At 33.8% G+C, this 14,129-nt stretch overlaps 1 protein-coding gene across 2 annotated transcripts in view; it reads right to left on the bottom strand.

Moving 5' to 3' along the window:
* The window catches only part of LOC144444580 (nucleolar transcription factor 1-like), a 28,156-nt gene that overhangs the window by 12,140 nt on the left and 1,887 nt on the right, over positions 1-14,129 (bottom strand). The window contains exons 2-10 of one of the 2 annotated variants that reach the window (XM_078134057.1): positions 11,397-11,486; positions 10,858-11,033; positions 10,231-10,311; positions 8,162-8,317; positions 6,784-6,848; positions 5,846-5,978; positions 5,474-5,584; positions 4,577-4,701; positions 3,934-4,078 (exon numbers count right to left, since the gene is read on the bottom strand). In XM_078134057.1, coding sequence (XP_077990183.1) covers positions 3,934-4,078; positions 4,577-4,701; positions 5,474-5,584; positions 5,846-5,978; positions 6,784-6,848; positions 8,162-8,317; positions 10,231-10,311; positions 10,858-11,033; positions 11,397-11,486 — 1,082 coding nt within the window. The remainder of the gene's footprint in view (positions 1-3,933; positions 4,079-4,576; positions 4,702-5,473; positions 5,585-5,845; positions 5,979-6,783; positions 6,849-8,161; positions 8,318-10,230; positions 10,312-10,857; positions 11,034-11,396; positions 11,487-14,129) is intronic. The other variant, XM_078134058.1, reaches the window with a different exon arrangement.

Raw genomic sequence — 14,129 nt, forward strand, 5'->3', positions numbered from 1 at the left:
TATGGGAATTTAGTACTTTTAGGATATCCACACGTCATGACGTCAATTGATTTGTAGCAAGTTTGGTTCTACGTTTTGACTTTTTCAACTCTCTGAAAATTACAATAAAGCTGTAGAATACTCTTGGCGGTTACATACAAATTCCCATTGGAAGAAATTTTGATAAAACGCTACTGAAATCACAGTTACACGTAAGATTACAAAGTATATAATTTTCACCATGAGAATCATAGTTACAACATTTAAAAACTTTAAAAAAAATATATTACCTGATATTTTGAGGAGTAAATTTACTAAAATACCCGTACAAAAAACTGCAATGTCATTCTCAGATCTCTATGCAACCAGTCAGCATCACAACGTTTAACTAAATTATTCTAATAACTTACTGCCTTTTATCCAATATTGAACATCTACCTTCCCAGAATGCATCTGGTGTTAAGTGTTGACTCTACATGCCAATATTGGCAAGCATTTTGTAATAAGACCCTTTTTTCTTTCAACATTGCAAAAGTCAAATGATCACCCACAGAGACATTGAATACAGACTACACATAGATGTCAAGAAACTGACCTTAAGCCATCAATATATGCAAAGATGAATCAGAAAAAAATGGTTTGATTTGGTTAATCCCACCTTATATGGACCTCACACTAACTAGATCATATCGAGGTAATTTTGCAAGAACCTGTAACTGTCCAACTATGAATAATGTTTGTTTAAAGAAAACCTTTTAAACAGTCATCTACCAGTCGTCACTTCAGCTAACTGTTCCTTTCATGGCCAATTTACTGTATCATATTAAATCATTGGTTTGAATTTCAACCAATTTTATTCCCTCACAAGTGATTATTTCTTAATTTGTATTGACACATGTTACTATAGCAACATGCAGTGATATCATACTCAAATTAAATTTTCATCAGCTTTATAAGTAGTATTTGGTTGCTATGGTGACTCAGTAAGAGGTCATACAGCCATCTTTAGTTACAGAGCCTATTTGTCAATGTACAGGTAAATGTTATTGCATACATGTTTGAGGACAGTATTAGGGAGCTTTATGACTTAAGAGTCTGTATGTCTCAATCAGAGGCAATGATGTCAAGAACTTTACAATTTGACAATTCCCAACATTCTTTCTGAATGTCAAGTGTTTTATTGTTTTGTTAGTAATTCATAACCTCCATGGCTAGAGGGAGAAATTTACTGAAATCAAAATAGCTACCTTTGCTATACATCAATATTTTTATTGAAAATTACTATTCACAAAATAAAAACATTTTTAAAGTGCATCTAAAACTTTCATCACCATCATCAGATGTGTACTACAATATAGTTTTGTCACAAATAATAAGTTTGAGACAGACAGCTAGGATCTCAATGAATGCACGGATGCTGACGAGACATCAACGAAAACTTGGAATTCATTTCCAAGTAATTTTTTGACTGTTAGTAGAAATTTTCAATGATAAGTATGTATGAACACCAAGTCCATGAACATTCATTCTTGAACAAACTTTTTCATTATATCGATCAAATTGATACATCAATCCATCCATGGGACGGAGGGAGGGAGGGAGGGAGGGGTGTGGGTGGAGTGTGAAATTTCATGAGAACCAAGATTTTGGTAGTATTTGCACAGTGAATCACAAATTTAAATTTTCCAACTATAAATTTTCTTATCCTAATCAAATTCTTGAATATAGAACTCAAAATATTCCATTATAGACTAAAAACTACACTTGCTATAACTGGGGTAGTAATTTTATGATCTGACAACCAGCAATATATTCACTGAAATCTGTTAAAATACCAAGAATAAGACATTGTACATGTAAATTAGAAGTCTATTTTATCTAAGTAGTATAGTTATAAGATGAAATTGCGATTCATTTAGGGCGCACATTTTTAGGTGTCGATTTACAAGATATTTTGTTAATTTTTTATAAATTTGCATATAAATGATCACCAGCTACCTAATTTGCATATTATTGTATTTTCACTGAATTTGCATATAAGAGCACACTTCTTTACACAATGGCCACTTTTGTTTGGTTTGCATACTTATTATCAACTGTACAACATTTGCATAAATATGACAAAGACACTGTTATTAGCATATTGTATCACGACTTGGAAATTTGAACTCATTCGATAAATTTAATCAATGCATATTAATGCTGGAAGCCTGCAATAAATCTGATAAATAATCCATTGACACATTAACAAGATTGTTGTAATTTTAATCAAAACACTTTCATTATGATTGATTACTATAATTTGACCTGTCACATGAAATATAACGACAACAAATCAAGATCTCTCAAAAATCAGGTTTGACCTATACATATTCATCTGATGTATTGAAGATTGGCTTTAATTTGGCTTTTAATTTTAATTTGCAATTTTTCATTAAAAAGTAATGACGAAGTCGGATGTGTCAAACTGGATGTGACAACTTTCCAATGAAAACCAACGTATATATCAACAATAAAGTTCATTAAAGAGGCAATATGGATGAAAAATGGGTAATTTTTTTGGATTTTTTTAATTTACAAAATAACCTTACTATATTTTTAGTACCCTCCCATGCAAGCCTTGGCAATCATGGCCCAATATATCTATGTTATCAATATTGTGGACACATGTCAAATTAGTTAAAGTACATGGCTAAGGCTAAGATCATAACATGTTTGTTGGACATGGGGCACCATCAAATTAAAATCTGGACCATATGGAAAGCTAGTATTCAGAACAGACTGATTTTTTCAAATAAATGACGTCAGTCAACCATAAATAATTTCAAATACTTACACCCATTTTTATTTTTGATATGAATTTACACAGTAGTTAGACATGGCCATCAAACATCTTGGCGATTTAATAATTCATTATTCATAAACTATGTTTGCTTGTCACCCTAAATATCACTTAACCGTGACCATTTGCCTTGCCTAATGTTTAACCTAGATATAAAGTAAACATCCCAAACCACTTGTATGCAAGGGGTTGATGTATTCCGATTTATCATTCATTCATTTGTTTTAGCACCAAATACTTATTGCAGAAAATCCAATGAAGAAATGTAGTTTTCTTAAACGGATGCAATAAAAGATTCTATTCTATTCACAATATAATACTTCACCTTTTAATATCACTGAAGTTGACAATGGACATCAAGTGTTTATGATATGGCTTGATTTATCATCATAATTCATTAGTATAATATATGTTTGTATTTCTAGGCCACCGGCCAATATTCAAAGTTTACAAATATGGTAGCGAAAAATACCTTTCTGTCAAACACAGAGCAAAAGTGACAACAAATATATTACATAGTATTTACTTAAGAAGTTCTTATCTCCATAGATTTATTATATACATATTTGTGTGACCCAGGTTCTTAGAACCTTGTAGTAGTAGTGTTGTTAATTTATATTAGTATTGTGGTTAATGGCAATTAAAGTAGCTAGGTAAATGCTGGTAAAATTGTTTCCAAAGTATTTTACCAGCATTTCTCATCAAAATTATGGTATAAGGTATAGAAATCCATTCAAGTCTGACCAGATTCCCCCTCCTCTTCCCTCCCCTGTTACTGAGATCCTCCACTAAAATTACATGTATGCAGTACAGTACAAAAAGTATGGCAAGCTGTAAAAATAACCCAAATTACCTCATTTTCCTCTATTTCAACTGGGGTTCCTAAACTTTGGCAAAAACATTGTTCATGAATTTGCTTGATGAAAAGTATAAATCTGATATCAAAAGTATCAATATCTACACAAAGAACTGACTTATTGCTAGTAAAACACTCAACTGGTTAAATATGCATGAACCAATCAGCCATGAAAAACAAATTATGCAAATTAGCAGACATCATGACCAACTGGATCTCCCCCCCCCTTCCCCCATATGTAAATAAGTCAGCTCACCTGGTTACATTTGACTTGGTAGGAGTCCTTCTCTTGTTGTGTCATAGTTTTCCATCTTTTACTACACTCTGCCATCCTCTCCTGACTAGGTATATGGGATAGATCATTCTGCATTAGAATACTGCAGAATAAACTGTAGCCACTCCTATTAGGGAGAAACATAAAATATGAATTATTTGAAGCTGCACTAGCTGCAACCGGAATATTTTTGGAAACTGTTGTGTTTGATATAATGATTTAATCATTATGTACACCTTGAACAGTATTGTCTATGGGTAAATATATTTGTGTAGCAGCAGTAGTACACATTAGATTGTGCAATATATCCAATCAAATTGTCTGGATTTAAGTGCTCAGGTTTTTGAAAGTAGCTGGAGTTATTTGTTATGTACATTTCCACAGGGTTGCTATGCTGGTAATCTGCAAAGTTCCTGGGTTTGATTCATTGGTCTTTGTGGTGTGAGATATGTGCCATGATGTATATAGCTGATTTCAGGTCCCAAGCATCTTTAAACAAGAATATGAGACAATGTTTTCCATACATCTAAGTTTCTATGTATTGGTAGTCATATTCCCAATGCTTAATTCTACTTACCCTGGTGGTTTATCAGGTTTCATAATCCCAATGCTTAATTCTACTTACCCTGGTGGTTTATCGGGTTTGCCTAAGGCTCTGTCTTTTATTTTTAGTTCTTCCTTAGTAAGTATAGACTTCAGTGGTCTGGGTTCATACTCTGGATGTGTGCGCTGATAATCAGCAAGCTCTCTCTGTATGATAAAAAAATAATGCCAATGGCATTGTAGTACAACTGTATAGTTTGCGTTATTTTTTGTGTATGTTTTTTTTTGTATATGTTCCAGGTTTTGGAGACTGAAGAGGAACTGAAATCCTAATCAGAACTATGGGCCTAGTGTTTAATATTGGCTGTTTGGTCACTATGGGTGCATCAATCTAAACCAGCAAAACACTGGAGAAGAGAGACACAAACCAAGGATGACGAACCTTGCACACACGTGACTAACAGCCTTGGTAAATTTTGTGTTGATTTTGCCTTCAGACTTACAGCAACAGCTGTACAGATGTCAAGATTTGGAAGAAGAACTTTCTTATCTTATGAATAATAAATTTGCACATGACTGTCGTCCTTCATTACAAATTCTCCCTCATGAACTCATACCCCCATCTTCTATTTCTTTTTTATTTCAAAAACATATCATATATACATACATACATACATACATACATACATACATACATACATACATACATACATACATACATACATACATACATGATACACACACACACACACACACACACACATACATACATACATACATACGTAGATCCATACATGCATATGTACCACCCATACTTGTGCATGCACACACATGCACACACACACATACATACATGCACACACAACCACAGATACTATCTTATCCCCTTTACTCTTCCCAACTGGTCTCTTTGTGCCTCTCTGTTTAATTGGCAGTGTAGCTTGATTAATAGTTAACAACTGAAACTATTGATTCTTACCATGTATCGCTTACAGTCATCCAGAGAAGCCTTAATGTAAGGTAGTTTTTTCTTATCTGTCTGGTTCTTCCATTGCGCTTTCAACTGGTCTTCTGCTTGCTTCTTATCAAGCTAAAAACACAACGATACATCTGGTGAGCTTAATTTAGCAAAAGCTGTCACTCAGTGGTAAGTTGTAAATTGCAAACACATTAGTTCATAGTACCAGTAACTATATTCATACTTTACACTGGCAAACTATGGTTAGTTGTAATTATTGAAGATCACTGCCACTTTATAGTGAAAATGTATTCAAACATCGTCAAGTCATGGATTGTTGTAACTAGCAAACACTGCCACCTAGTGGTCAATTATAACACACAGCAAGCTTACCTGTGCATTGGTCTTCCTTAAATGGTCCCTCTTTGCATTAAGGTATGCTTGTAGTGGTGTGTATGGTCTTCTTACTGGATCTGTTGATTTTTTTTCTCGGCTTGTTGGAGTCGCATATTCAGGGTGATCTTGCCTGTATTGGTAACCAAAAAACAAAGAATTAGAGTTTGCACTGAAATCTTGGAATCTTGGAGATAGAGAGCAGATGAAAAGTGGAGACATTTACAGTTTCGTGTACTTCAGCTAGGAACAGTCACATAAACTTAAAAAAAAGATAGAAAACTTAATTTAACTACCAGAAATTTGCCAGTAAGATAAACTAAGATAGAATATTGGAAATACTCAAAAGAAATTACATTGTAATCTTGTTGTAATATTAATTAGGATTACTAGGAAACTTTTAAGTGGTTATATGGATGAGGATTAGGTATTTATTTTATTTTGTTTATAAAATAATTTTATCATGGCTTCCTACTTCTAAAATGAATGTGAAATAACATAGGTAAAGTCTGTATTTGTGACTCAATAAATTGCACAAGATTAAGTAAAATTTTTGTTTTTGTATGTACAATAACAAACATTTTACACATGTTTTAGATTTTTGCAATTTGTTGAGTTACAAACACAGACTTGGTGATGTTGTTTCACATTGATTTTACTAGTACGAAGCCATGATAAAATTGTTGAATAAATTAGAAATCAAAAGTAATATCCAATCCTAGTCAATATGGCCACTTTTAAATAAATTTGGAAAGTTTATAATCCATTGTCAAAATAATAATAATAATAATAAGATGATTTGTAATGCGCCTCATCTCCGAAGAGCTCGAAGCGCAGAGGAAGAGTGGATACAGAAATAGTTAATGGAAATGTGAATTCAAGGTAATGTGTATTAAAGATAAAATTAAAAAGGATCGTTAGAGTTTTGGTAAACTTACAGAAATTTGTCATGTTGTTTGTGATATTCTTTCATTTCATCCTCATACTTCTTGATGTATTTTCCCTACAACAGAAAACAAGAAAAGGTCAAGATACATTTCAGTCACATCAAAGTTATTGCAACAAGTTCACAAACTATACCCTGGGGTAGGCTCACTGAGGAACACACTTGTCAGTCATTTTGCAATGTGTGTACATACAAAATATGTATTTAGACCTTAGTATTATGCAAAGATTATGCAACATCACTAGCCCTGCAGCTTCATATGCAAATTAATGGCAAACTAATTCTCGGTAGTTTCATCATTTTTGGCCCTTACAATACATATTATGTAGCACAAGACTAAGTTGTAAATTTAAAAAAAAATGATTGCATAATAAATTTCTGCTAATGAGGTAAATTTGAGATGTCATTAGTCTTCCTGATTTGTGCACTCATGTACATACATATACTAGAGACGTCAGCTAACTGGTCTGTTATTCTAGGTGCTAACATATTACATGTACATGCACACTGTCACCTATACCACAAAACTGCCAACAAACATGCTGTTGTTCAGCTCGCCCCTGATGACCACCATGGGTTACAATGGTTGTGCAACTTACATCCATGCAAGGTTACACCACTACTTGTCAAACACTGTTTAAAATCATTTTCAATACATACATAAAATTGGAATGTCACAACAAGAGTTATAAGTTTCATGAAAACATGGAATAAAAACCAGTGAATCATTTTAAAATTAGGAACCCCTCACACCCTATTGAAATAAATGGATTCAATACACACAACGACACGGATCTTTCTATCAAATTGTATAAATTATTATTACGGATGTTTAATAAAAAAAGTTTCCTGCACAAATTGTTCCAGGTTTTGGAGACTGAAGAGGAACTGAAATCCTAATCAGAACTATGGGCCTAGTGTTTAATATTGGCTGTTTGGTCACTATGGGTGCATCAATCTAAACCAGCAAAACACTGGAGAAGAGAGACACAAACCAAGGATGACGAACCTTGCACACACATGACTAACAGCCTGGATATAAAGGTTGAAATGTTTGTGGATCTAAGTGGGTTATGAAATCTATACATCTCGAAAAAGAAAATGACACTTTGTGTTGTGCACATGTTGAGATTTACGTAATATTTACTTTATATCATTGATACTTAAGACTGTAATGTTCCTTTGATAAACATATCTGATGAACTCTTTCCTCTATCCCATCGCTTTCAATTATCCAAAATAATATAATTACAGTTGCCCTAGCAAACAAAACAAACACCAAGAATCTAACGAATGACACAAATCAACACTAGGGGGCAGTATTTCAAAACTCAACTATAGGGGGCAGTATTACTTAAGAACCAACTGACCTTTTTCTTTTCATTTAAATTTTTATATTGCTGTGCTACAAGTTGACTAATCTCTGTTGCTTTCATCTCAGGGTTTTCTTCCACGATTTTCTGTCTCTTGTCCATATAGTACCGGAAATAGGGTGTCAATGGTTTTTTAGGCATGTCGGGATGACTCTACTCAAAGAGAGAAAAAATACAAAAAATAAATTTGATTTTCAAAAATTGGAATTGGAAAGGAGACAGAATGAGGACCTGTGGAACAGAGAACCCGTGATGACCACTTAATTCACTAAATTCTTATTCCCTATAATCACATTTCAAGACTGGTTCCTTTAGAAGTGTTTAACTCTACCCCCTTTTACTAGGTTTTTAGACTGTGGGTATATTATTGAAGTTAGTTATCTATGATTAGGCTAGTATGAGTCTACAGTCACGGTTGGTAAGACTGATAATCAACGACATATTGATGTATATCTCTACTAACTATCAACTGTAAATCCTCACGAGACCCTTGCTTCCATAAACTGTTCTGACCCTCAGTAGATTTTTCATTTGAGTACAAAAATGCCAGGTTTAGGCCATTTGACAAGTTTTGCACCTCAGTGTAAAGTAAGAAAGACAGCGTAATCCTAACCCTCTGTTCCTATCTACCCATACACACATAATACTCATTATACTGTATTCTATCGTTGCAGCTGTTTTCAAGACAAGTAAAACACATCTCTTCTGCTGGGTTTCCACTGATTAGAGTAAATTACGACACCAACAACACAAAGCAATCAAGCCACTCAATCATCATGACTCCTCACCATTCAAAACAATACTATCATATACACCATGATAAAGTGACATATCTGGTTTCAGCATATCAACTGTTATTCTTAATGCAATTATATGATCAACTAGGACATGTGTGTGTATGAATGTATGATTGGTTTGTTTTGTTTTTTCTATGAGTGAGTGTGATGCGTGTGTATATAAAGCACATTTCTTGTGTATATATTTATTTTTTATAACAGTGTAACCAGCAATACATTATATTAAGCATGTCAGTCAGGGCCTTGGACCTCGATTAGTTCAGAAAGAACTACTGTCCTTGGTCCTCACCAGAATTTTATTTTGTCCCTAGACGTTGTATTTTTTTCTCTCTCTTTCATTTCTATATATTTATTCAATATCTGTATAATCTGTATAAGTTCTGGTGAAATAAATTTCAATTCAATTCAATTCATGAACACTTTGTTACCTTTCTATCATAATAACTGTATTGCAATGTATACACCTTGCTTTGTGTTGGTTTTGAAGACTGACCACAAGAACAATGACATGTATACAGCAAACTTACAATGTCACACACTTTGCACATAGCACTGCACTGTATACACTGATGTTACAATGTTGCAGTATTTGTCCATACAGATGCATACAACAAAGTACAATGTTGCATTTGCACATAAAAATGCATACAACTATGATACTATGTGGCAGCATTGATATGTAGAACTGCATACACTGACTTAATAAAGTTGCAACACTTATCCACTAAAATATGAACACTTGTGTTGCACTGAACTGCATACACTACTTTCACATGTAGCAGCATTCAAATATCGATGTTACAATGTTGCAGCACTTACACATAAACGTTTATATACCAATATTACTATGTTGCAGCACTGTCTTACACACTGAAATGCACATATCAAAAGTAACACTGTTGCAGTATGTATATCTTGAAATGCAGACACCATTTTCCCAATGTTATTACTTGCATATTGAAATGCAAAGTTTTACGATGTTGCAACATGTCTAGTCAGAGGCATAGTGAACAGTTACACAAAAAGATCCATTCTGTCACTCTGACCTTACCAGCCTGCTCTATCTGTGGACTGATGTGTGAGGGCACCCTGTCACTATATACCTTACTGAGTAAGTGAATAGTCTGCCCAATTTGAGCCTCTTCTTTCACTTCACTATGCTAACACATAGGTAAGCATATTGACATGAAAAGTGTTACCAATCGCATACATGTATTTTCCAGACCACATTTTTCAAATTCCAAGCTTGAAGAATTGACATACATTTACCTTTTTGGCTCTTAAGTCTGGTTTTCTTATCAGTTGTTCTGCATCATCACACAACTCTTTCAAGGTTCTCTGTTTTCTTACCTTGACACAGGAAAAGAAAAGTTCAAAATTACAGACCAAATAAAAACATTTGAACATTTATTCAGAAACTGTTTCAGATCAGATATCCCATTTCCTTACAGGTTACAGGAAATATAAATTTCATAATAAAGGGAGAAATTTTAAATCTCCAAAATATAATTTTAGTTCATGTTATTTAATGTGAACACAAAGATACATTTTGTTGTTTCCTTCACTCAACACATAATTTATTTCAAAGATCTCTTCATGGTTAACATGAATGGCTCCCTTAGAAAGTAGAAATCTTCACCACGCCTGAAATTTACTGCCATAGTTGGTTCCCTTGATTGTAAATGTATCATATATTCTGCTAACGCCTACCACAGACTGGTAAATAACAAACTAAAAGCAAGTTATCCCAACAATTGAATATATATACCACTCCAAGAATTCCAAAAAAAATCAGTATTTATCAAAAATGAATGTTTACACACACCCACCCTACCAAGCTGATGATAAAAGTTTCACTGATATGTATATGCCTATAGAGGGCAGTATTTCACTCACATTAGTTAGAAGTGCTGTGAACTGTTCCTGACATTCATCACTACCAAATCTTTCAAACTTGACTTTTTCCCAGTCCACCTTAGAGAGTCTACTTCTGTAGGCATTGCTGTCATCTGCAGGTAATTGTGTTGTCACTTTCTGCAACAATGACAGTCTTTGATCTGTACTCCATTCATCTGAAAGACAATGTCGTCATTACAACATTCAGTTTCATGCCATGGAGACTAGTACAAGAAAAAAAAAACTCCCAACAACCAAGAACATTATGCATAGTAAAAGAATTACATATTATTCAGGAATACTTTCAAATGAAAATATGAGTGACCTAAGGGACCTTGAGGAAAATATGAGTGACCTAAGGGACCTTGAGGAAATGAAAATATGAGTGACCTGAGGGACCTTAAGGAAATGAAAATGAGTGACCTAAGGGACCTTGAGGAAAATATGAGTGAAAGTATAAGCACCTTTAGGTTTATTTCCTTTTTCAGCCTCAGTGCAAATTCATTTATGGATTGTATAACAATAATTATCTATCTTACCTATTTTCAGTTTCTTTGCTGCAACACCTGACTCTACCTTTAAGCCATTGACAGCTTCATCATGGCTTGTTGCTGACTTACGCTTTTTACCTGTAAAAAGATAAATAAGAAACCATATCACTGTGCGTCTAGATTCTCTGACGCCTACAACTTCATAGTTGAATGTATCCTATGCAGTGATTCTTAGTCAATTTGACAGTTGTTCACCATGGAAGAACAATGATTTTAGGTGACGTACCAAATTTGGTGTTGCCTTCCGCTTACTACCGTAAGTTGTGATGAACAAGACAAGTTGTAATCATTTTGGATAATAACATATTTTATGTAAAAGACAGACATATATAATATGACTGGAAAGAACACTTGGACCTCAAAGTTGATATTTGACTGTTCCACACAGTTCAAGTATGATGATATAGTGCCAACGTTTGGAGAAACATAGTCTCAGTTACCCAGACTACCATTGCTTGGGGTTATGGCTCTGGCTTGATTAAAAAAAACCCACAACATTAGAACCTGGGATCGAATCTCTGACCAGTTTTGATTAGAATTGAAATTTATTTGTATAGTAGAGTGATAACAAAAGTTGGTCCTGTACACACGAGTCATCCTATGACAGAGTATCTTGGTTCTTATGACGTCAGTGATAAAATAGCACTAATGCAAGAGCCTGGGGTTGTGGGATTCAGCCATGGGCCTTTAACACTCTAGTTTAACACTCTAACACTAGTTCATTAGTGTCATCTTGTCAGTGGAGTCCTAAGGATTACATTGGATCATTCTTTTATTATGGCCTGACTGACTTTTTAATAGCTTCTACATTCGCATTTAGCAATATCTGAGAAGTGGCCTAATCCTTGAACAAATTAATCCTGAATGCTCACATTGCCACTAGGCCAGCCCAAAAAGATCATTAACACTACTGGGTGATTTAAGGGTAACTCAGACATCTCGTCATACAGAATGGCTGACCATGGTGATCCCAGCTGAAGGTCAATATGTGACCCTCTTTATAACTCTATCAGACAACTTTCACACCTTATACCTTTAAAATCACTGGAAATGTTATATACTAGTAATAATTCTGTATTCAGTGTTCTCCATAAGGGGTTTTAAGTGGGTGCACTGCTCCTAAGTTTGCACAAGGGGTTCTTGAGGGGCACACCTTACCACCACCCCATTTACATGGTTGGCGTCTATTTAATGCTTTATTTGCATTCTCTGTCCTTCTGAAGTTTTTACATGATTTTACAAATTTCTTTAATGGATCATTCTACAAAACAGGAATTTAAATGATTTTAGGCCTTTTTGTTGCTGGAAACAGTTTTTTCTCTCTCTAAATATGCTAATGATATACAAATTAAGATGCAAATACAGCCCCCTTTATGTTTCACAATCGTCATGCATGGCAAATCATGTGTATTATTGTGTTTGTGATTCACGTTTTCTTATATCTTACCTTGTACGAGTAATACAAAATACAGTAAAAGGTCAAAGGTTATCACAACAAAGCTGGTCAAAGTTTGATTATAATGTCAAATCACTGATCTGATAATTCAATGCTTTTACTGTTTACTTAAATATTGGCTATAAATTAATTATATTTTATACCAATTTCCAATATACTGGCAAATCTCCAATATATTGAGGGTGTCTGGGTGTGGATTAATAATCATAATTTAGTCCCAAAATCTGATCAAATCAAATTATACAAAAACATGTACCACATCACAACTATAAACTACACCAAATCTTATAAAACAAACATTACACTCATGTAAGTAAAATTAGCAAGCCATGGAATTAACATTACTAGTCAAATTATCAAGCATATCAGCTTTCTCCAGAAATTACTATTTTTTTCACAAAAAGTAATCATTTATATTATACATACATACATACATACATACATACATACATACATACATACTTAACAGTAGTATAATATTCATCATTACCAAAATAAGCAAACAAACAAACACATTCAATTGTATTCATTTTATTTATTCAAATAACAATTTCTTAGATACCAAATGTTGCTCTAAGAACAATCTTTAACTATAATGATACACCCCACAGTGACCTCACCATCGCCACTGATGGGGGTGGAGAGGGAGGGAGGGAGGGGGAGGGGGAGGGGTTACTCTGAAAAGATGTATGGCAATGCAATGTCACTTCTTGTGTACATGGCTTGATAAATAAATAAATAAATAAATAAATAAATAATCAATTTTGTTATATTGAGCATGTTACTTACTCTCCTTATTATGATTAGGTCTGATATCCAGATTTGGATAAAGGATACAGAAAAAAAATAATATATGTGTGTACTGGTTGACAGGAGTCTAACTTTTTGAATTTGGGGTTCATTTATTTGAGGTTGGGGGGGGGGGGAGTTGAAAACAAACATCCATATGATATAATATTGTTTTTGAAATTGGGTGCTCATTATTCAGGTGGTCTGAAAAGGAGGAAGTAATTTGTTGCTGTTATATGCCTGAACAACTAAGCTATGGCCCACCAATACTTCTTAGGTGTACCCCCCCCCCCCCCCCCCACATAGGAAATAATTTATAAATCAATATTAATTTATCACTTTCTCTTTGTTTAGTATCTATCAAGAGATATTGATGTACATAAATTTATTTAATCATTCAAATAACAATTAAAATTCTAACTGTACTTTGTTTATTTGAAAATTAACCATAAAGGCATAAATAGTTTCTAATTTGA

This window comes from Glandiceps talaboti, chromosome 13 (assembly GCF_964340395.1).
Source record: "Glandiceps talaboti chromosome 13, keGlaTala1.1, whole genome shotgun sequence".
NCBI lineage: Eukaryota > Metazoa > Hemichordata > Enteropneusta > Spengelidae > Glandiceps > Glandiceps talaboti.